The 22313-nt window shown below is 36.3% G+C and overlaps 1 protein-coding gene across 5 annotated transcripts in view; it reads right to left on the bottom strand.

Moving 5' to 3' along the window:
• Nucleotides 1–22313, bottom strand: part of CFH (complement factor H) — a 175052-nt gene that overhangs the window by 94006 nt on the left and 58733 nt on the right. For 4 of the 5 annotated variants that reach the window (XM_033200639.1, XM_033200640.1, XM_033200641.1 and 1 more), the window contains exons 10-11: nucleotides 14472–14654; nucleotides 12405–12581 (exon numbers count right to left, since the gene is read on the bottom strand). The exons of the other annotated variant lie outside the window; for it this stretch is intronic. In XM_033200639.1, the coding sequence (XP_033056530.1) occupies nucleotides 12405–12581; nucleotides 14472–14654 (360 nt within the window). The remainder of the gene's footprint in view (nucleotides 1–12404; nucleotides 12582–14471; nucleotides 14655–22313) is intronic. 5 annotated transcript variants of the gene reach the window in all.

The following is a 22313-nucleotide window of genomic DNA, read 5'->3' as shown; positions in this document are numbered from 1 at the left end:
CAATTCTGCAGACATAGCTGTGGTCACTCGCAAAGGAGACTGGTGCAGACACACCAGAGGACAGACATTCTAGGTGTATTAAGGGTGGCTACATCTCCACGGGTGATGTGCCCAGTGAAGCCAGGTTTGCAAGAAAGACAAGCTGGGGATATCTCACCAGGGTCTTCCCCTGACACCCCTGTCAGGGCTGGTGCTTGTGCTCATCCTTGGAGCATCCAAGGGTGAGCTTAGTGGTTCAGATCCACCCCGTTTTGTCCCCAGCTCCTCAGACCATTGTACCTTTCATAGATCAGTCCATTCCCTGGGGCAACAGAGAGTTTCTCCCATAAACAATGACAAGCACAGGCTCAACTGCTTCTGCTGCAGCTGGCTCTCACCTGTCCACGCCACCTACTGTCCTAAATGTTAAACTGCACAGCCCAATGCAAAATGCTGACACTGGTGCATGATGCTGGAGAACGAGGTTAGTTTTCTGCGAAGTCTTCCATACCAGCCCTTCAGGAGGCAGTAAGCCTCGTCATGCACCCAGTACATAACTACTACAACCAGCAATTAAGAAAGCCATCACACAAAAATTATCTCTAACCAATGTACTCATACAGCGTCTTTACCATTGAAAGAACCCAGAACCTAAACCAAATAACTCTATACAACATACATCATAGTCATATTCTCAAAGGGAAAAACAAATCCTATCTATTGGAAACTACAGTCAAAAATAAGAAGAGATAGTTCATCTGAATGAGAAGAAACTACTGAAACATTTCTGGAGGTATGATTTAAAACAGCGTATTATAACACTCCCAAAGGATCACACTAACTCTTCAGCAATAAGTCCTAACCAAAATACAATCTTTGAAATACCAGACAAAGAATTTAAAACATGTATTTTAAAGTAGCTAAATGGAGTCCAAGAGAAAGTTGAAAAGCAACACAAAGAAATTAGAAAAGAAACTCAGGATATGAATGAAAAATGTACTAAAATATATTTTAAAAAACAAATAGAACTTACGGTAATGAAAAATTCATTGATACATTCTTCTCAGCACCACATCACACTTATTCCAAAATTGACCACAGTAAAGCACTCCTCAGCAAATGTAAAACAACAGAAATTATAACAAACTGTCTCTCAGACCACAGTGCAATTAAACTAGAACTCAGGACTAAGAAACTCAATCAAAACCGCTCAACTACATGGAAACTGAATGACTTGCTCCTGAATGACTACTGGGTACATAACGAAATGAAAGCAGAAATAAAGATGCTCTTTGAAACCAATGAGAACAAAGATACATCATACCAGAATCTCTGGGACACATTTAAAGCAGTGTGTAGAGGGAAATTTATAGCACTAAATGCCCACAAGAGAAAGCAGGAAAGATCTAAAATTGACACTCTAACATCACAATTAAAAGAACTAGAGAGGCAAGAGCAAACACATTCAAAAGCTAGCAGAAGGCAAGAAATAACTAAGATCAGAGCAGAACTGAAGGAGATAGAGACACAAAAAACCCTCCAAAAAATCAATGAATCCAGGAGTTGGTTTTTGGAAAAGATCAACAAAATTGACAGACCGCTAGCAAGACTAATAAAGAAGAAAAGAGACAGGAATCAAATAGACGCAATAAAAAATGATAAAGGGGATATCACCACCAACCCCACAGAAATACAAACTACCATCAGAGAATACTATAAACACCTCTACGCAAATCAACTAGAAAATCTAGAAGAAATGGATAATTTCCTGGACACTTACACTCTCCCAAGACTAAACCAGGAAGAAGTTGAATCCCTGAATAGACCAATAGCAGGCTCTGAAATTGAGGCAATAATTAATAGCCTACCAACCAAAAAAAGTCCAGGACCAGGTGGATTCACAGCTGAATTCTACCAGAGGTACAAGGAGGAGCTGCTACCATTCCCTGTGAAACTATTCCAATCAATAGAAAAAGAGGGAATCCTCCCTAACTCATTTTAGGAGGCCAACATCATCCTGATACCAAAGCCTGGCAGAGATACAACAAATAAAGATCATTTTAGACCAATATCCCTGATGAACATCGATGCAAAAATCCTCAATAAAATACTGGCAAACCGGATTCAGCAGCACATCAAAAAGCTTATCCACCATGATCAAGTGGGCTTCATCCCTGGGATGTGAGGCTGGTTCAACATTCGCAAATCAATAAACGTAATCCAGCCTATAAACAGAACCAAAGACAAGAACCACATGATTATCTCAATAGATGCAAAAAGGCTTTTGACAAAATTCAACAGCCCTTCATGCTAAAAACGCTCAATAATTCGGTATTGATGGAACGTACCTCAAAATAATAAGAGCTACTTATGACAAACCCACAGCTAATATCATACTGAATGGGCAAAAACTGGAAAAATTCCCTTTGAAAACTGGCACAAGACAGGGATGCCCTCTCTCACCACTCCTATTCAACATAGTGTTGGAAGTTCTGGCTAGGGCAATCAGGCAAGAGAAAGAAATCAAGGGTATTCAGTTAGGAAAAGAAGAAGTCAAATTGTCCCTTTTTGCAGATGACATGATTGTATATTTAGAAAACCCCATTGTCTCAGCCCAAAATCTCCTTAAGCTGATAAGAAACTTCAGCAAAGTCTCAGGATACAAAATTAATGTGCAAAAATCACAAGCAATCTTATACACCAGTAAAAGACAAACAGAGAGCCAAATCATGAATGAACTTCCATTCACAATTGCTTCAAAGAGAATAAAATACCTAGGAATCCAACTTACAAGGGATGTCAAGGACCTCTTCAAGGAGAACTGCAAACCACTACTCAGTGAAATAAAAGAGGACACAAACAAATGGAAGAACATACCATTCTCATGGATAGGAAGAATCCATATCGTGAAAATGGCCATACTGCCCAAGGTTATTTATAGATTCAATGCCATCCCCATCAAGCTACCAATGAGTTTCTTCACAGAATTGGAGAAAACTGCTTTAAAGTTCATATGGAACCTAAAAAGAGCCCTCATTGCCAAGACAATCCTAAGTCAAAAGGACAAAGCTGGAGGCGTCACGCTACCTGACTTCAAACTATACTACAAGGATACAGTAACCAAAACAGCATGGTACTGGTACCAAAACAGAGATATAGACCAATGGAACAGAACAGAGTCCTCAGAAATAATACCACACATCTACAGCCATCTGATCTTTGACAAACCTGAGAGAAACAAGAAATGGGGAAAGGATTCCCTATTAATAAATGGTGCTGGGAAAATTGGCTAGCCCTAAGTAGAAAGCTGAAACTGGATCCTTCCTTACTCCTTATATGAAGATTAATTCAAGGTGGATTAGAGACTTAAATGTTAGACCTAATACCATAAAAACCCTAGAAGAAAATCTAGGTAGTACCATTCAGGACATAGGCATGGGCAAGGACTTCATGTCTAAAACACCAAAAGCAAAGGCAGCAAAAGCCAAAATTGACAAATGGGATCTAATTAAACTAAAGAGCTTCTGCACAGCAAAAGAAACTACCACCAGAGTGAACAGGCAACCTACAGAATGGGAGAAAATTTTTGCAATCTACTCATCAGACAAAGGGCTAATATCCAGAATCTACAAAGAACTCAAACAAATATACAAGAAAAAAACAAACAACCCCATCAAAAAGTGGGCAAAGGATATGAACAGACATTTCTCAAAAGAAGACATTCATACAGCCAACAGACACATGAACAAATGCTCATCATCACTCGCCATCAGAGAAATGCAAATCAAAACCACAATGAGATACCATCTCACACCAGTTAGAATGGCAATCATTCAAAAGTCAGGAAACAACAGATGTTGGAGAGGATGTGGAGAAATAGGAACACTTTTACACTGTTGGTGGGATTGTAAACTAGTTCAACCATTATGGAAAACAGTATGGCAATTCCTCAAGGATCTAGAACTAGATGTACCATATGACCCAGCCATCCCACTACTGGGTATATACCCAAAGGATTATAAATTATTCTACTACAAAGATGCACACGTATCTTTGTAGAAACATACATGCACACGTATGTTTATTGCGGCACTATTCACAATAGCAAAGACTTGGAATCAACCCAAATGTCCATCTGTGACAGACTGGATTAAGAAAATGTGGCACATATACACCTTGGAATACTATGCAGCCATCAAAAAGGATGAGTTTGCGTCCTTTGTAGGGACATGGATGCAGCTGGAAACCATCATTCTTAGCAAACTATCACAAGAACAGAAAACCAAACACCGCATGTTCTCACTCATAGGTGGAAACTGAACAATGAGATCACTTGGACTTGGGAAGGGGAACATCACACACTGGGGCCTATCATGGGGAGGGGGGAGGGGGGAGGGATTGCTTTGGGAGTTATACCTGATATAAATGATGAATTGATGGGTGCTGACGAGTTGATGGGTGCAGCACACCAACATGGCACAAGTATACATATGTAACAAACCTTCACGTTATGCACATGTACCCTAGAACTTAAAGTATAATAAAAAAAAAATACAACACTTAAAAAAAAATAGAAACGTTACAATTGATACCACAGAAATAAAAAAATCACTAGAGAACCTAGAGAAAATGAATAAATTGATTAGAAACATACAACCTTCAAAAATGAACAAGGAAGGAATAGAAATACTGAACAGACCAATACCACCAATAACAAGCAGTGAGATTTAATCTGTCATAAAATCTCTACCAGTTAAAAAAATATAAAAGTCCAGTACCAGAAGGATAAATGGCCAATTTCTACTAGACATACAAAGGAGAAACAATACCACTGCACTGAAACTGCTCCAAAAACATCAAGGAAGAGAAAATCTTCTCTAACTCATTTTATAAAGCTGGCCATCGACAACAGAACAAATAAACTAGTGGCCAGTATCCCCATTGAGAATAACTGCTAAATCCTAAATGAATACTAGAAAATTTAATCCAACAGCATATCAAAGTGATGATACATCACAATTAAGTGGCTTTTATTTCAGGGATGCAAAATTGGTTCAATGTAAGGTAAATCAATAAATGTGATTCGCCATATAAACAGAATTTTTTTAAAAATTAGATGATTATTTCGATAGATGCAGAAAAATCATTTGATAAAATTCAGTATTACTTCTTAATGAAAATAGTCAAGGCACTAGTCATGGAAAGAACATATCTCAAAATAAAAGCCATATATCACAAAAACCTACAGCCGACATTATACTAAATGGAAAAAGTTGAAAGTGTTCCCCCATAAGAACTAGAACAGGATAACAATGCCCAGTTTCTCTGCTTTTACTCAACATAGTGCTGGAAGTCCTAGCCAGAGTAATCAGGAAAGAGAAAGGAACACAAGGCATCCGTATGGAAAATGAGGAAGTCAAATTCTCTCTGTTCGCTGATGATATGATCTTATACCTAGAAAATCCTAAAGACTCCTCTAAAAATTCCTAAATTATGTAAAAGAATTTAGTAAAATTTCAGAATACAAAATTGATGTACAACAATTGGTAGCATTTCTGTACACCAATAATGGCCAACCTAAGAACCAAATCAGAACTCAATCATCTCATTTCCAATAGCCATAAAACAAATTAAATACCTAAGAATGCAATTATCCATGAGAGTGAGAGATCTCTGCAAGGAAAATTACAAACACTGATGAAAGAAACTGTAGAGGAGACAAACAAATGGGAAAACATCCCATGATCATGGAATGGAAGAATCAACATTATTAAAATGGCAATACTGCCCAACACCATCTATACATCCAACACAATTCCAAAGAAAATGGCAACATTGATTTTCACTTAATTCAGAAAAAAACTGCTCTAAAATTCATATGAAACCCTAAAGATCTCAAGTAGCTAAAGAAATTCTAAGCAAGGGCATCACGTTACCTGACTTCAAATTATACTACAAGCCTGCAGTGACCAAAACATCATGGTACTGGTATAAAAATGGACACACAGAAAAATGGAACAGAATAGAGAATTCAGAAATAAAATCACAACTTATAACCAACTGAACTTCAACAAAGTAGTCAAGAACACACACTGAGGAAAAGAGGCACTATTCAATAAATGGTGATAAGAAATTTGGATAGCCACATGCAAAAGAATGAAACTGGACTCTTATCTCTTGCCACATACAACAATTAATCCCAAATGGATTAAATAATTTAATGCAAAACCTGAAACTACAAAAATTATGCAAGAAACCTAGGGTAAACTCTTCCGGACATTGGATTAGGCAAAGAATTTACAATTAGGACTTCTAAAGGAAAATGCAATAAAATCGAGTACAGACAAATACATCTGAATTAAACTAAACATGTTTAGTAATATTAAATTATTAAAATAATAAACAGAGTAAACAGACAACCTCAGAATGGAAGAAAATATTTGCAAACTATGAATCTGAAAAAGAACTGATATTCAGAATCTACAAAAAACTGAAACAACTCAACAAGAAAAAAATCAGGTAATCCCATGAAAAAGTGGGCAAAGGATATGAAGAGACATTTTGCAAAAGAAGACATAAAATTGACCAAGAAACATGAAAAAAACTCAATATCACTAATCATCAGAGAAATGCAAATTTAAAAATGATTATCATCTTATATTAGACACAATGAACACTGTGAAATACTCAAAAAATAATAAATGTTGGTGACAGTGAGAAGAAAGAAGAATGCTTATACGCTGTTGGTAGCAATGTAAATTAGTACAACTTCTACGGAAAACAGAACGGACATTTCTCAAAGAACTAAAAACAGAACTACGATTTCATCCAGCAATCCCACTACCGTGTATCTACCCAAAGGAAATAAATTATCATATCAAAATGATACCCGGACTCATATGTTTATAGCTTCACTACTCACAGCAACAATTATATGGAATCAGACTAATGGTCCATCAACAGATGATTGGATAAAGAATATGTGGTGTGTATATATATACATATGTATATATATATGCCATAGAATATTACTCAACTAAAAAAAAAAAGGAAAGGAAAAGAAAAAATCATGCCTTCAGAAGCAACATGTATAAAATTAGAGGCCATTATTTTAGGTGAAATAATTCAGATTCAGAAAGTAAAATCCTGTGTATTGTCACTTATAAATGGGAGCTACATAAAGTGCACATATGGAGAGTGCTGAATAATAGACATTGGAGACTCAGAAAGGTGGCAGGATAGCAGGAGGGTGAGGAATAAGAAATTACCTACTGGGTGCAATGTTCACTATTCGAGTGATGAATACACTAAAAGTACAGACTTCACCGCTATGCAATATATCCATGCAACAAAACTGCATTTGGACCCTCTAAACGTATAAAACATAGAAATTAAAATTTAAACAAGAAAAGAACGCATCATAAAACACCATGGGAATATCTTAAGAAGTTAAATTTATAATAGAACTGGAGAGGATCCTGAGAATAATGATGATATAGTATCTATCATTGCAGAGTCAAGGATACCTTTATTTAACTGAAACTAAACCACCTTCAAATAATTCCTGGTCTCATCATGCCTATAATTCTTGGTGATTGACATATACATCCCAAAAAGGTAAATTCTCATCAAAGATTTATTAGTGAAGGTGTATGCACTAAGAAATTAATTAAAATTGGTATTTTTGTTTACTGTAATCAAGGAAAAAGAACCCAAAATAGCATTTCTAATATATTTTAAGTTAGAAAAACATAAAAATCACATAATTAATATATTATAAATAAAGAAACAAACTAAGATATATTTTCAAGGTCACATGGAAAGGCAAATTCTAGGTATCCTGAACATTTATGCTAACATATAACAATTTTGGGCCAGGCGCAATGGCTCACACCTGTAATCCCACCAGTTTGGGAGGCTGAGGCGGGCGAATCACGAGGTCAGGAGATCGAGACCATCCTGGCTAACACAGTGAAACACTGTCTTTACTAAAAATACAAAGAATTAGCTGGGCGTGGTGGCAGGCACCTGTAGTCCCAGTTACTGGGGAGATTGAGGTAGGAGAATGACGTGAACCCAGGAGGCGAAGGTTGCAGTGAGCCGAGATTGTGCCCCTGCACTCCAGCCTGGGCGACAGCGCAAGACTTCATCTCAAAAAAATAAAAATAAAACAAAATATAATTTTGTTATATCTACTATTTATATCAATGTTTAATAAATTTGATAATTATTCTGATTCAAATAAGAAATGTGTAAAATTATCTCTTACATGTTTATAATTTTTAAAAATCAACAACGTTACTAAATATTATCCAAAATATTGTTTTTCTTATTCAGAATCCTCCTTTCTTGCTTACTTAGAAAAGTACAAACTAGAATTCAAAAATTAGAATCATACTAAAAAGAAAATTAATTACATCATAATCTCAGTTATTAATATATAATTCCAAAATTAGATTTAAACCTATTCTTAAAAGTAATGTCACAAAATAATAACTATAGAAATTTGCTTTTGTGTTTGTTTCAATGAGTTTTGCAGATTATTTGAGAAAATCACACTTGAATGAGAATCACTGGGATTTCTCTCCTAAAAGTCTATACCAATCTTCTACATAGCAATTCTTTTATTTGTATGGGTGTTTATTTACATTTTTTGTGTTAATTTTATATACATTCTCTCTGTAATAATACTGTGAAAAGCATTATCTTAAAAAGAAAAGTTAAGATCTTGGTTATTGGGTATTATTCAATTGCTGTATTTATATAGAGGTAATAACTTAGGAAATGTGATTTAGAGAATAATGTGAATGGACACTCCCTGAATTAGAAATATTTTTCTTCATCTAAAACTCAAAACCCTAAGTCCTAGTACTAGATATGTGAAATATTAGTATGAATTTTTAACTCTGAGGTATATACTCCTTGAAGATTATAAAACTTATTTAGCTTAAGTGCTCTGTAATAACAATTCTGTGGAAAACTTTCAACAAAGAAGAGACCTTCTGGGACAGTTGAAATACACTCAGATATCTGTCAATCTGTATGCAGTTTTCTGTTGCATGGCTGAGAGAAGAATATTTGAAAAGAATACTAAGCTGGCATTTCTTCATTTACTGTTTGGAGGCTTGTACTACACTAGCAAATTCCTAGTTATGTGTTCAAATGATCCTAAGTCTTTGTACAATTTGCAATAGAAAGTCATTTTCTACATCAGCTTCTACTGCTATGTCTGCTACTCCAACTTTCTCTCCTTTAGGTTTTCATTTCATGTATGGTGATTGGAAAGACTATTCAAATAATATATTCGCGATGTTGTGTTCTTTTCTGAAGAAGACCCCTCAAAATTGTAAAAGCTTCTGGCTTCATAAAACCTAAATTTACCTATCATTACAGAAAAGAAATTTATGATTCTCTTAAATTAAGCCTCCCCCCTCAATTAGAATAAAATTCAAACTCTTTATGATCCACGCCTACTCTTCCAATGTTATCAAATGTCTCTCTCCTCCACTAAATCCAGGATTCAGATTCTACGATCTTTGAATTTTATTAAAAAGGTAAAGTTCTTTCCTGCCTCAGCTGTTGCACATGTCCTTCTCAATAAATGAATGGCTTTCAACCATTCTTTGCATAGATGACTTCCTATGTAAAACAGATCTCCAGTTCCTTTCCTACTATTTTCTATCTCAATCATTGGATTTTCTACTTCTCTGAACCCAGTGATCTATAAAATATATTTTAAATATTTTTATTACTTGGATATTTGGCTTTTTTTGTTTTGTTTTCCACTCTCTTATATTAGAAAAAAATCTCTGCATAGGTAGACCTGTGCTTGTGTTTTCACCATTTTCTACTGTCCTATGATAGGTATTTACATCTGGAATGACTCAAATTTAACTGGGCCTTTGACACTGTCTTTCATCTATAATTTACCCATTCTCTTTCTCAGCTGCGACTATTTCAAAACTTTTCTATTCTACCTAGTACTCCTCCTCCTCCTTCACCCACACACTATTCAATCTCAGATGACCATGTCTCATACTTCAAAACAGAATCCATCAGCTTCTACCATTTTCGAACCTTACTGCTCATTTTCCTTCCCATCTCCTGTTGCAAAGTTGTAAGCAGTCCTGTTGCCACCTGCCACAAGGTTGTAAGCAGTCCTGTTGCCACCAAAGTACAATATCTCCACAGTAGCTCTGAATCCCTTCCCCTTGAATTTTCTCAGGGCAATATGTAAGTCACGTGTTCAGCCTTTGCAGCTTCCCTTTTGCTGTGTCTGCTCTGGTGTCTTCCATCTTTTTTATTTTTATCTTCCTTCAGTGCACAACTTTCCTGAAGCTATATTCTGAATTTCCTATTTGATGAACAGCCAGAATCTTGAAAGAGTTATGTCCATCGTCTGTATTAAATATCTTGCTTATTATTTTTATTGACAGATCCTACGTAGGGTCTGTCTCTTCTACTCTATTAAAAACCATTTTTGTTACACTTGCCGTTGGCCTGTACCTAACCTAATCCATCACAATTTCTGAACAGAACATAATAACTAAATTAGAAATATTTATCACTTTGATAATGATAAGGTAATTAAATTACAACTTCCTTGACTTTATTATACAAGACACTATGGCAATAAATATTTATAAATATTTTAGTCTGCTAACCAAAACAATCCTTTGAAATATTAGAACTGTTTGTAAATATTGTGACATTTTGCCAATAAGAAAGAGTCAACAAAGCTTCAAATAGACTTGCTGTGTTGACCAAAGATACAGGCTTAGCAAGTAGTGAAATTAGGATTCAGACAGGATGACTTTTTAAGCAATCTGTTACACTCCCTTTTCATTAATAATTCCTTTTGTTTATGTCTATGGCAGCATTCTAGATTTTTTCTCCTGTTTCTCTGGGTACTCCCCCTTTTTTTTCCATTTTCTGTACTATTTATTCCTCTTCTGCCTTATTTTGAAATGTTGTAATGTTTCAGGGCTGCGTCTTGAGCTCTTTGCTCTTATCATTCTGTATTCTTATCCAATTTAGTGTCATCATTTATACGATGATACTCCGAAATGCATATCTCGTCGCTAGATGCATATCCAACTCCACAGTTCACATATCCAGTTTTGATTTTCCATTGGCAACTGAACCACAATGTGTCCAAGTCAAAAGTTGCAACAGCCCTCTCAAAATGCTTTCTCTCCAGTCAATACAATTTTCCGAAATGGTATTCCCATTTACCTACATACTTGTGAGACAACAATTAAAAACAAACATGTGAGTCCCTTGATCTCACTCTTTTTCACACCCAACGTTTAGTAACATCACCTGTACTTTCCAACACCAAAATGTTTTCCAAATCAGCCTTCCACTCTGCACCTCCTCTATCCTCACTCGCTCTCAGTCTCCACACTTTCTCATCCTATCTGGACTCATTGTGTTGCCTCTTGCCTACAAAAAGTACAGCATCCTGGAAAACAATTCAACAAAACTAGAAATCAAATTATACCATTCCTTTTCTTAAAACTCTTTTATGGGCTTTCATCAGTCATAAAATGAATCCAAATGATAGGATGCCCTGAGCTGATCTGGACTATTGTTTCCTTGCTTCCCATCTAGCCTCAGCAGGCTAGACTCTGCTTTACCACCTTGAAATATATTGTTTTGTTTTTACAGCTTTGCACATATTTTTCTTTGCCTTGGAACACTCTATATATACACTTGTTTTCCCACAGAGTCGATCCTTCTTCTAACCCTGAAAAATAGATGGCTGATTAGAAAACTTAAATGAGATTCATGTAATAGTCCTCAGAACTTGTGAAAGTTAGAAAATAAAGAACTACGCTCAGAAAGTACAGAACCTAACACAAAAGATAAAAAATACAAAAACTAGCCGGGTGAGGTGGCGGGCGCCTGTAGTCCCAGCTACTCGGGAGGCTGAGGCAGGAGAATGGCATGAACCCGGGAGGCGGAGCTTGCAGTGAGCTGAGATCCGGCCACTGCACTCCAGTCCGGGCGACAGAGTGAGACTCCGCCTCAAAAAAAAAAAAAAAAAAAAAAAAAAAAAAGATAGAAGATGTAAAATAGAAATTAAAAAACAAATTTGCTGAAGAAATTGTAACAAACTATAATTTTGGTAATGAGTGCTAGGTTCTAAATAATTTGAAAGCTTTTATTTAGGGTAACAAAAGCAATTGTACCATAATCACAAATCTGAAAGGTACGTGGCCCATAGGAAACATTAATTTAATGCACTATTTTAGAAATCGTTTCAAAACCCCCCTTCTTTTCCCAGTTTATGTTAAATCAGGAGATACCTTGATTTTAGTCAACATTCCTTAAGAATTTCTCTATTTAATTCAAATTTTTAAAATTGGAACACAGATTTATTTTCATTTTGAAAAATGAATTTCTGAAAAACCAGTACTCACCATAACATATGGGTAAATCAGACCAACCATTGTCACCACACACTATGGAGCCAGTGGTGCTTCCAGTATTGCTTTCATAACCATCATGGCATTCATAGTCCAATGTGTCATTCAGCTTAAACCATGTGATGCTATTTTTAGCTCTGGCATTCTTAAACACTGGCATATCACAAGATTCTAGTGCATAAAAAATTTAGAATATCATTTCTAATGTCATCTAATAAACAACCTGAGTATTTCCCATTCTAAGAATAAAAAGCTTTATTGATTAGATACACTAATAAATAAGTACTGTACAAAAATAACCTGTGACTGGTGAGAATTTATTGTCCTAAAATAGTTGCCAAAAGTGAAAGTATATGTTTCTACACAGCATTTTTTTTCATTGCTTAAGCCCCAAAATCTATTTTAGGAACGTTTTTCTTAATTCATTTATATAAAGCATTTATGACAATGCTAGTAATAAAACAGGCCACTACAGGTGTATATTACTTTTTTAAAGACAATCATAACAGAATTTTGTAAATTAAGAGTCCACACTAATTTTTAGTTGAGACATATGTAAAAAGGAAAAAAATGATTGAAAAGATGAATTCGTATGTTATACAAGACATTTTCTCTTCCATAATAAGAAAATCTTAAAAGAATAATTAAAAATTTAGTATAGGCTGGGCGCGGTGGCTCAAGCCTGTAATCCCAGCACTTTGGAATGTCGAGAAGGGCGGATCACAAGGTCAGGAGATCGAGACTATTCCGGCTAACACGGTGAAACCCCGTCTCTACTAAAAAATACAAAAAAGCTAGCCGAGCGAGGTGGCAAGTGCCTGTAGTTCCAGCTACTTGGGAGGCTGAGGCAGGAGAATGGCATAAACCCGAGAGGCGGAGCTTGCAGTGAGCTGAGATCCGGCCACTGCACTCCAGCCTGGGCGACAGAGCAAGACTCTGTCTCAAAAAAAAAAAAAAAAAAAAAAAAAAAAAAATTAATATAAATGAGTTTTTTATGAGCAGTAACTTTTTTTGTAAACTAGACCTCATATTAAGCATAGACATTAAAAAAAATGAAAACAATGTACATGAATAACCTAGATACTCACTTTGCTTAACATGAATATATTAAACATTACTTCAAATATATTACTGAGAGGCTGGCAGATGATTTGAGATTAGGAGCCTGGCTAACATGGCAAAACCCCATCTCTACTAAAAATACAAAAATTAGGTGGGCATGATGGCAGGTGCCTGTAATCCCAGCTATTCAGGAGGCTGAGGTAGGAGAATCGCTTGAACACGGAAAACGGAGGTTACAGTGAGCCAAGATCGCACCACTACACTCCAACCTGGACGACGACAGAGTGAGACTCCATCTCTCTCTCTCTCTCTCTCTCTCTCTCTCTCTCTCCACACACACACACACACACATACATATATGTAACTGAATGGTTTTGCAAAAAAAAAAGACAAACTGAGCCAGTTGTTCCTAGAAAATCTTCATAAATATCTACATAGTGTTGTAGGGAAATCATGCAATAGAGCAGAAATTGGTACCATCTAGGAATATTTTGTCTCTCTACTACCTATATATTTCCAAAAAATTTCTAAGGGGGAAGATATTCAGAATTGGACATCTCCTACAGTGCCAAATCTACAAATTATAGAGTTTAAATTATTTTGATATTATGCACTATGCATCCATATCTTCATTAAAAACATTACTTTCATATCTAGGAGCAAAGACTTTGATATAAAAAGCTAATCACATAAAACAGGTATATATAACAGTCATAAAGGTCTCAGCTAAAGCAAAATCAGTTTAAACCAGAATACACATAAAGCTCCCTAACTTGTTTAACACAGAATGCTTTAGAGTAGGAAAAGCCTGAATGGAAAGACAGACTAATATTTGAGTAATTAATGTGAAAAGGAAAAAATTGATGTCTGCTATGTTCCTCTAGGTTTCTTTTTCTTATCTTTTCAAATGAAATTATATCAGCTCCCCAAAAAAGACTAAAGTTAGTAAACTTTTGTGTATCATCTGGATAATCAATACAAATGTAATAAATTACTTACTAATGCACGTGGGTTGAGCTGACCATCCAGTTTTCCGACATGTAATTGATCCTGATGTTTCACCATCTGCTGTTATGTATCCTAGTTTGCATTGATATTTTGCTTGTTTATTTAAGGCATATGTATACTGAGATTCAGATATAAACCCATTCTTAATATCTATACTTGATTTGGAACATGTTTCTAAAAGGGAAGAGAATAAGAAAAAGACAATCATATGTTTGATAACATTTTATAAGAACTTAAATAATATGCAAATATAAAAATAATGAGTCATTTGTAACTGAAAACCTGGGTAATCATAAACATTCAAATACAAGCTAAGGAAAATAAGTTCTGAGTTGCCAAAGATATTATATCAAGACTCTTCGTCATTTTTTAAAACAAAGCTCTATTTAAGACACTTACAATTCTTTCTAAGAAATTATTGGAAGTCTGTTTGTCTAATGGATTTGGAATTCTCCAGCATGTCAGAACTCGATAGACAATGAGTATTATTTCTGAGGACTCTTTAATCTTGCCTATTTTAGATCTTTTAGGCAATTCCAAAACTCATTTAGCCAATTGGAGTATCTGAGATCCTGTGATGATCTTAGAAAATCTGCCAAAATAACTGTCATAGCCTTTGACTCCAAGAATTTGAAATGCCATTCTTACTATGTGCTTCAAAGTAAATGGACATGCGGAGTTCAGAGAAGATGAGAGACAGTAACAGATTTATTTATCTTGAAAGGCCAAAATGATGATTCCTCAAATTATGTAGAACTTAACTTGAAAGAGTGGAAGTCACTGTTTCTGTAAATGGATGACAGAAATTACTGTCAGTTACTAGGTTGCTTCCCGGAACTCAGCTTCGTTTATAAATAACTCATGGATAAGGAGAAAATCAGAGGAGGAAACATTAAATATTTTGAATTGAATGATAATAAGAATATATTAAATAAAACTTGGTGAGATGACACTCAAATAGTGCTCAGAGGGAAATTTATCATTACATAGCTCTAAAAGAAAATAATAACAACTGAAAATAAATTATGATTTATAATAAATTATAACAAAGAAAACAAACAAAATCCAGCATGACTACAAATTCTGAAACAAATCCAAATATGAGCAGAAATCTAACAGAAATCAAACTGTAGACACAATTTAAAAAGGTAAAAGGCCAGGCAAGAATAATCAAGTAAAACAGAGTGCTAGCCACAAATAAGGAAATGGAAGCAAATAGATGAAAATAACATTTTCAGACATTGGAAAGCAGGAAGCACCTAATTCCAGAGAAAAAGTGACAATGAGATGAGTTTCATCATCAAAGAGACTTTATGCTGGGAGAAATTTTCCAAACAGCAGCACAGAGAAGGAGAATTCAAGCAGAAAATGACACACTTGCTGAGTAGAAGAAACAAAAGTCAGTGTTCCCAAAGAAGATGAGGTCACTAGAATCTGCAGGAAAGAGAGTGAAAAAAGAAGAAACTATGGAGTGAAAGGGCTCTACAAATTTCCACAGCAACTCCCTGGATTATTTGGCTGAATATTGACACTCTGGAGAGTAGAGCAAAACTCCCCAAGAATGGACCAAGGATGCCTATCAGATGAAGAACACTACCAGAGAACAAAAAGGTAAAAGATTCCCAGAGCACACACAACACAGGGAGATATTTAAATGGAATCAATCAGAGTAGAAAGATTCCTTTGAACATCTAGGTCATTTAGTAGATACATCAGAAGCAGCTTAACATTCTGAACAAACTGTCTCTGGGTAAACAGTTTACTTAGGGCCGGGCTCGGTGGCTCAAGCCTGTAATCCCAGCACTTTGGGAGGCCGAGGCGGGCGGATCACAAGGTCAGGAGATCGAGACCATCCTCGCTAACATGGTGAAACCCCGTCTCTACTAAAAAATACAAAAAACTAGCCGGGTGAGGTGGCGGGCGCCTGTAGTCCCAGCTACTCGGGAGGCTGAGGCAGGAGAATGGCGTGAACCCGGGAGGTGGAGCTTGCAGTGAGCTGAGATCTGGCCAGTGCACTCCAGCTTGAGTGACAGAGCGAGACTCCATCTCAAAAAAAAAAAAAAAAAAGTTTACTTACAACTGGGACACAGTTCTAGCCTCCCTAAACCAGCCCTTTAAAACCTTAAAAATAAGCCTTGAAAGAACCAAGTTGACCCATAACAAACTTAGACTTAAAAAAAAAAATTAAAACAAGTTATCCCTGGGGTCTTACAGATGTACAGACTTTAGAAGTTCCAAAGCTGCTTCTCTTAGCTAAAATGCAGAGTGGAGTTAAAAAAAAAAAAAAAAAATTCCACCTTTTGGCAATAATACCCTCTCCCCACCTCTCTCCAAAAAACACAGTAAATCTTTTACGGAATACTCACCCTACTCCAGTCAAACACTGATGGATAAACTACACATCAGAAGTTGTGGAATGGCACTAGAGCAGTATGAAATAAATTGATATCACTAAATAGTTGGGATAGAAAATGACAGTGTTCCCCTTCAATAATCTTAGCCTCTACCATTAGACATTAGAAAAAGTAGAAAAAAATAATCTCAAAGTAAGCAGAAGAAATACTACAATAAGGATCAGAAATGAAATAATAAAGAAGTAAATACGTACATAAACAAGGAAACAAAAATCTTGTTATTTTAGATCTCTATATTTGAGAAACCTTTAGACAGACCAAATCAGAAAAAAAGACGACACAAATTGCTTATGTCAGCAATGACAGAAATGATATCATTATGGTTTTTACATATATTAAAAGAAAAATAAAAAAAATTCTGAATAATGCCATGTCAATCAATTCAAGAACTTGAATTAATTAAAAAATTACTGAAGCTACAAACTATCATAGCTCTCTAAAGAAGAATTAGGGAGCATTAATAAGTTATATCTATTAAACAAATTGAATTTGTAGTTGAAGGAGGAAAAACAAAATATGTACTTATAAATCTAATAAAATACAGGATCTGTAGGCTGAAAATCACAAAAAACTAGTGTAAGAATGTATGATCTTACTAAATCAAAGGATATATAATGTTTACATATCCTTTAATTTAATACTATTACATATCAGTTCTCCCCAGAATCATCTATGAATGTGTCCCAGTTCTAGTGAATAACCAAGCACAACGTTTTGCACATATGGACATGCTGATTCTAAAGTCATGTGGAAAGGCAAAGGGGCTAAAACAGCTAGACAATTCTTCAAAAGAAAAGAGAAGTCGAAAAGCTCACATTACCAAATTTTAAGACTTAGAAAAAGCTACAGTGAATAAAAGGATCTCCTGACACTGGTGAAAGGATAAACACACAGAACAATAGAAGAGAAAAGGGTGTCCAGAAATAGGCTCATGCATGGATTGATCCTTTAAATAGCTTCTATCGTATTTTGTTGTAACACTATCAGGTTCACAAGTCCACTGTTTAGCAATAGGCCAATACACTGAGACAGCAGTGTTTGCAGCAAAGAAAGGCTTTAATCAACACAAGGGCACCAAACAAGGAATTGGGAGGATTGTCAAGCCTCAAATCTGTTCTGGGAAGGGGCTATGTGCAAAAGACTTTAAGGGGATCATGGAGGGTGAGGGGCTAGAAAATTTGGGTTGTCAATTGGTCAGGGTGAGGGGGATGAAGTCACCAGGATGTGGAACCTGCATTATTTCCTGAGTCAGCTTTTTGCCGGGCTCTTTTTGACCGGCTGATGTGTGTGTGTTGTGTGTGTGTGTGTGTGTGTGTGTGTTTGCTTTTTGTTTTTGAGACATGGTCTTGCTCTGTTGCCCAACTGGATTTCAGTAGCATGATCTGAGCTCACTGAAACTTCTGCCTCCCAGGCTCAAGTGATCTTCCCACCTCAGATCTCCTGAGCAGCTGGTACTACAGACCTGTGCTATGATGCCTGGCTAATTTTTTAATTTTTTGTGAAAATAAGGTTTTGTCTTGTTGACCAGTATGTTGGCAGTTTTTTTTTTTTTTTCTTTTTTCTTTTCTTCTTTTTTGGTATGCAGAACCTAAAAGAGAAACTCATGCAGAAAGATTATCATCTCATAACGTCTTAGGTTTTATCTATAGAAAAGAAAAGGACCAAAAGGTCTTCTGACAAGGGCTTCTTTATCCTAGGGTAGCAATCAGTGACCAGTTACAGAGAAGTAGGACAAAGGGAAAGCTGGCTTAATGATTACTGCTGATTGTCCTGAAAACATAGTTGAATTTTTACCCCTTAATCAATTTTATATAATTTTCCTAGGGACACATTCAGTTCCTCCAGGACTTGATCCCTTCTCAATCCTGAGGTGTAACAGCTAATATGGTGTGAATCGGGCAATGGCCATTCTAGCTTCTTTTTGCTGACAAGGGGCACAGAGAGTGAGTCAGGATTAGAGAAATGAATCCATCTTGTAACAAACTACAAGTTGTTATACCCAGCAGAGGGTGCTGCATGAACATGCTAGTACTTCAGTCTGTGGTTTTACTGTAATATTTAATTGAATAGCAGCCTATGATGTAAATTATAAGCCCTATAAACAGAACTGTGAGCTTGAACTTTAAGAGCCCTTGAAAAAAAGGACTGGAAAACATGGAGTGTGCAGGGGAAAATCTCAAAAAACTACTCAGACATAGTGTCTGTGGTAGAGAGGTGTGGTCTCCAGTGAGACTGCTGAAAGATTTTCTTTAGCTTGGCTGTTACTTTACCAGAAGCACTGATATAAGTACAACAGGTGGTATTGATCACTGTACAGACTCCTCTCTGTAAAGTCAAGAGACAATCAAGTGTAGTTCCGTTGTCAAGAACTATCTGGGCAAGTAAATTTAAAGAGTTTTCTCAGCCTTAATATTCTTAGTAGCCTCTTTTGCAATTATTTCTATGGTTGCCAATAAGTTTCTGATCATGTCCCAGTGAGTGTACACTCCATAGCTAGGACTCGTGATGCCTAGAAGGCTCTGCCACCCGATATATTGATATATGCCTGGCAGTCCCTTTTGGAGTCCGTGGGAATCTTTTGTCATTAGCATGAACTGAGAAGTATCTCAATAAGTGACAGCCCTTAATATACAGGTTATTGAGACACCAGTGGGCTTGTCCTAACAGAGGAGAGTCTGATCCTATGCCACAAAAAAAAAAAAAAAAACATGTACCAAGGGGGCACAGAGGTAAAGCCCTCAAGGGTGCATTTATTGATGGATTTTTTCATGGAGAATACAGACAAATGGAATTGAACTATGGATCTTTTTTTACAGGCTTATTTCCTTTCTCCTGGCTGCATTTGTCTGCCCAGTATGCCATGGGCCAGGGAGGGCCTATGTAATGGAATGACTTTCCATTTATGATGGGGAAAGAGAGATTGAAACATGGGGTAGTGATTTCTTGGTGTACTACTAGTTGGACCTGGAAAGTAGCCATGGAAAGAAGCTGGTGCAGATAGGTAGTCGTATTTGGGGCATCCAGAAGGTCAATGACAAATATGACTAACAGAAAATGCTTATTTTGAATAGTTTGGGGGAGTAACTGACAGATCCAACATTCTGGTAAGTTTCTTCCAGTGGCGATACCTTGAAACAGTTGAGCTACAGTGTTGTTATGCCTGTCTAGGCATTGTAGTAACAGGAAAGGTGTAATTAGAAGTTTTAAAACAAGAGTGACCATTTCTAAATGTTAGAATGTTCATTATAATGAGTGGCAGACTAAGTTAGCGTGGCATACGATGTCTAGAAAATCGGTAAGTCTAACAATTGTAATGACCAAGACAATTATGAAGTAAAATTTATAAATTTAGTAATTGTAATGACTTAGGCAATTATAATGGCCAAGTAAATATATGGGTTAAGCATTCAGTAAGGCAGGGAACAGACATGAAGTTATCTCACCTTTCCATATAAAATAATTATAATAACAAAAATTCCTATTATGCTCAAAGTAATTATTGTAGTAGTCAAGAGGACATGTGTTTTGTCTAATTTCATTAAAGTTAGTTATTTATCTGATATTTTTCTTCAAAAGATATTTGAAGCCCATCAAAGGATTTACTTTTCCATTCAAATAGGGTTGAGAGAGTCTCTGAAGTTGAAGTGGCGTCTCTATATTTATTGATAGCTCTAGTGTCTCGTGGGGTGGGTTTTATATGGCTGTGGTGAATCCAGGGTCTAAGTCCTTCAAGCTGAACAGAGAAATGAGTCACCAGTCATGCTTTGCATGGCCTCTTTCACTGTGTTTTTAAATGGTCCTCAGGATGTTGAGTTTTCCTGGTCTTGAGCAGAACCCAGTCTCTGGGTTGGAGGCGATGAAAGAGAATGTCAGCTGGATACCACAATCTGCTGGAACCACAAACTCATTAATAGCAATTAAAGTGCAAGCTAAAGATTGTGTATATTTGATAATATCTAATTTCTTTATGTGTACATTATTGGCATTCCTTAGTCTGAGAAGAGAACAGAAGAATGATCTCCCATATAAAATTTATAAAGGATTTAATTTAAGCTCACTGTTGGGGGCCAACCTTACTCTGAGCAGAGCAATGAACAGAATGTTATTCCAGGCTGTTAGTTTATTGGCAAATCCTACCTAAAGTTTGTTTTGTTTTTTATAGTATGATTTATCTTTTCAGTTTTTTCAGTAGACTTCAGTCTCCGGACTGTATGAAGATTCCAGATTATGCAGAGAACCTGGAATACATGGTGTCCTAGGCTACAAAAGTTGCAATATATTCACACTGGATGAAGACAGGCCATCCAAACCTGAAGATAATCTTCTCTACCAAGGCTTTCATAACCTCAGACATTCTCTTGGTCTTGCAGGGGAATGCTTTCATTTATCTTGAAAATATATGTACGAATACAAACAAGTATTTAAAATTTCCTGCAACCCTTGGCATCACAGTATAATCAATTTGCCAGTCCTCTATTAGCCTTGAACCTCTTGCTTAAATCCCTGGTACTTGGGGTGGAAGACCAGTCTTAAGACTGTTCTGGACACAAAGTAGGTATTTAAAAATTATCTTTTGGATCATCTTCTTTAAGTGTGTCCCAAACACGTAGTCCTGGATCAGTTGAAGGGTGGCATGCCTGCCATACTGTGTGGTATCATGTATGTCTTTGATGATACCTGTCATAAGATACTTGGGTACTAGAACCTTTTCTTCTGTGTTACATATCTACTCAGTTTGGGTTCTTTGATTGGAGTCAAAGCCTCAACGAGTGATTTTAGATCTTCTTCCAAATAGGTATGGACTTTAGGCTGAAGTTTATTTCAGGGATTAATGGCACTAGCAAAGCTTTGGGCGTTTTTTTTTCTTTGGTCACCCTTTTAGTGGCCTGGTCTGCCTAGTGATTTTTTTTTTCTTGCTACGAAATTCTCCATCCACTGATGTCCAGGGTTGTGTATTATAGCTACTTTCTTGGGTACCAAGACTGCCGTTAGCCAGGCTCTGATTTCTTTAGCATGCTTATTTTTTTTTTAATCATTAAAGGTTAAGAGTCCCCTTTCTTTCCAAATAGCCCCGTAAGCATGGACAACAATAAAAACATACCTGGAAGCAGAGTAATAGGTGACTCATGAGTCTTTACCTAGTTGGGATGCCCTGATTAGGACTCTAAGTTCTGCCTTCTGTGCTGATGAACCTCAAAGGAGTGTCTCTGCATCTAGGAGTTGTCACAGGGTTACCATAGCATACTCAGCCTTCTGTTGTCCGTGGTTCATAAGGTTGCTTTCCTCAGTAAATATTTCTAAGTCCAGGTTTTTAAAGGGAATTTTGGTCATGTCTGGTTGAATAGAACACACTTGCTCAATAATTTATATACAATCATGTATAGGTATATTTAGCAGGAATTAGAGTAGAAACGGCTCT

This window comes from Trachypithecus francoisi, unplaced genomic scaffold, assembly GCF_009764315.1.
Source record: "Trachypithecus francoisi isolate TF-2019V2 unplaced genomic scaffold, Tfra_2.0 Lachesis_group5, whole genome shotgun sequence".
NCBI lineage: Eukaryota > Metazoa > Chordata > Mammalia > Primates > Cercopithecidae > Trachypithecus > Trachypithecus francoisi.
Note: the sequence above shows the minus strand (reverse complement) of the source record. Positions and strands in the feature narration are given on the sequence as shown.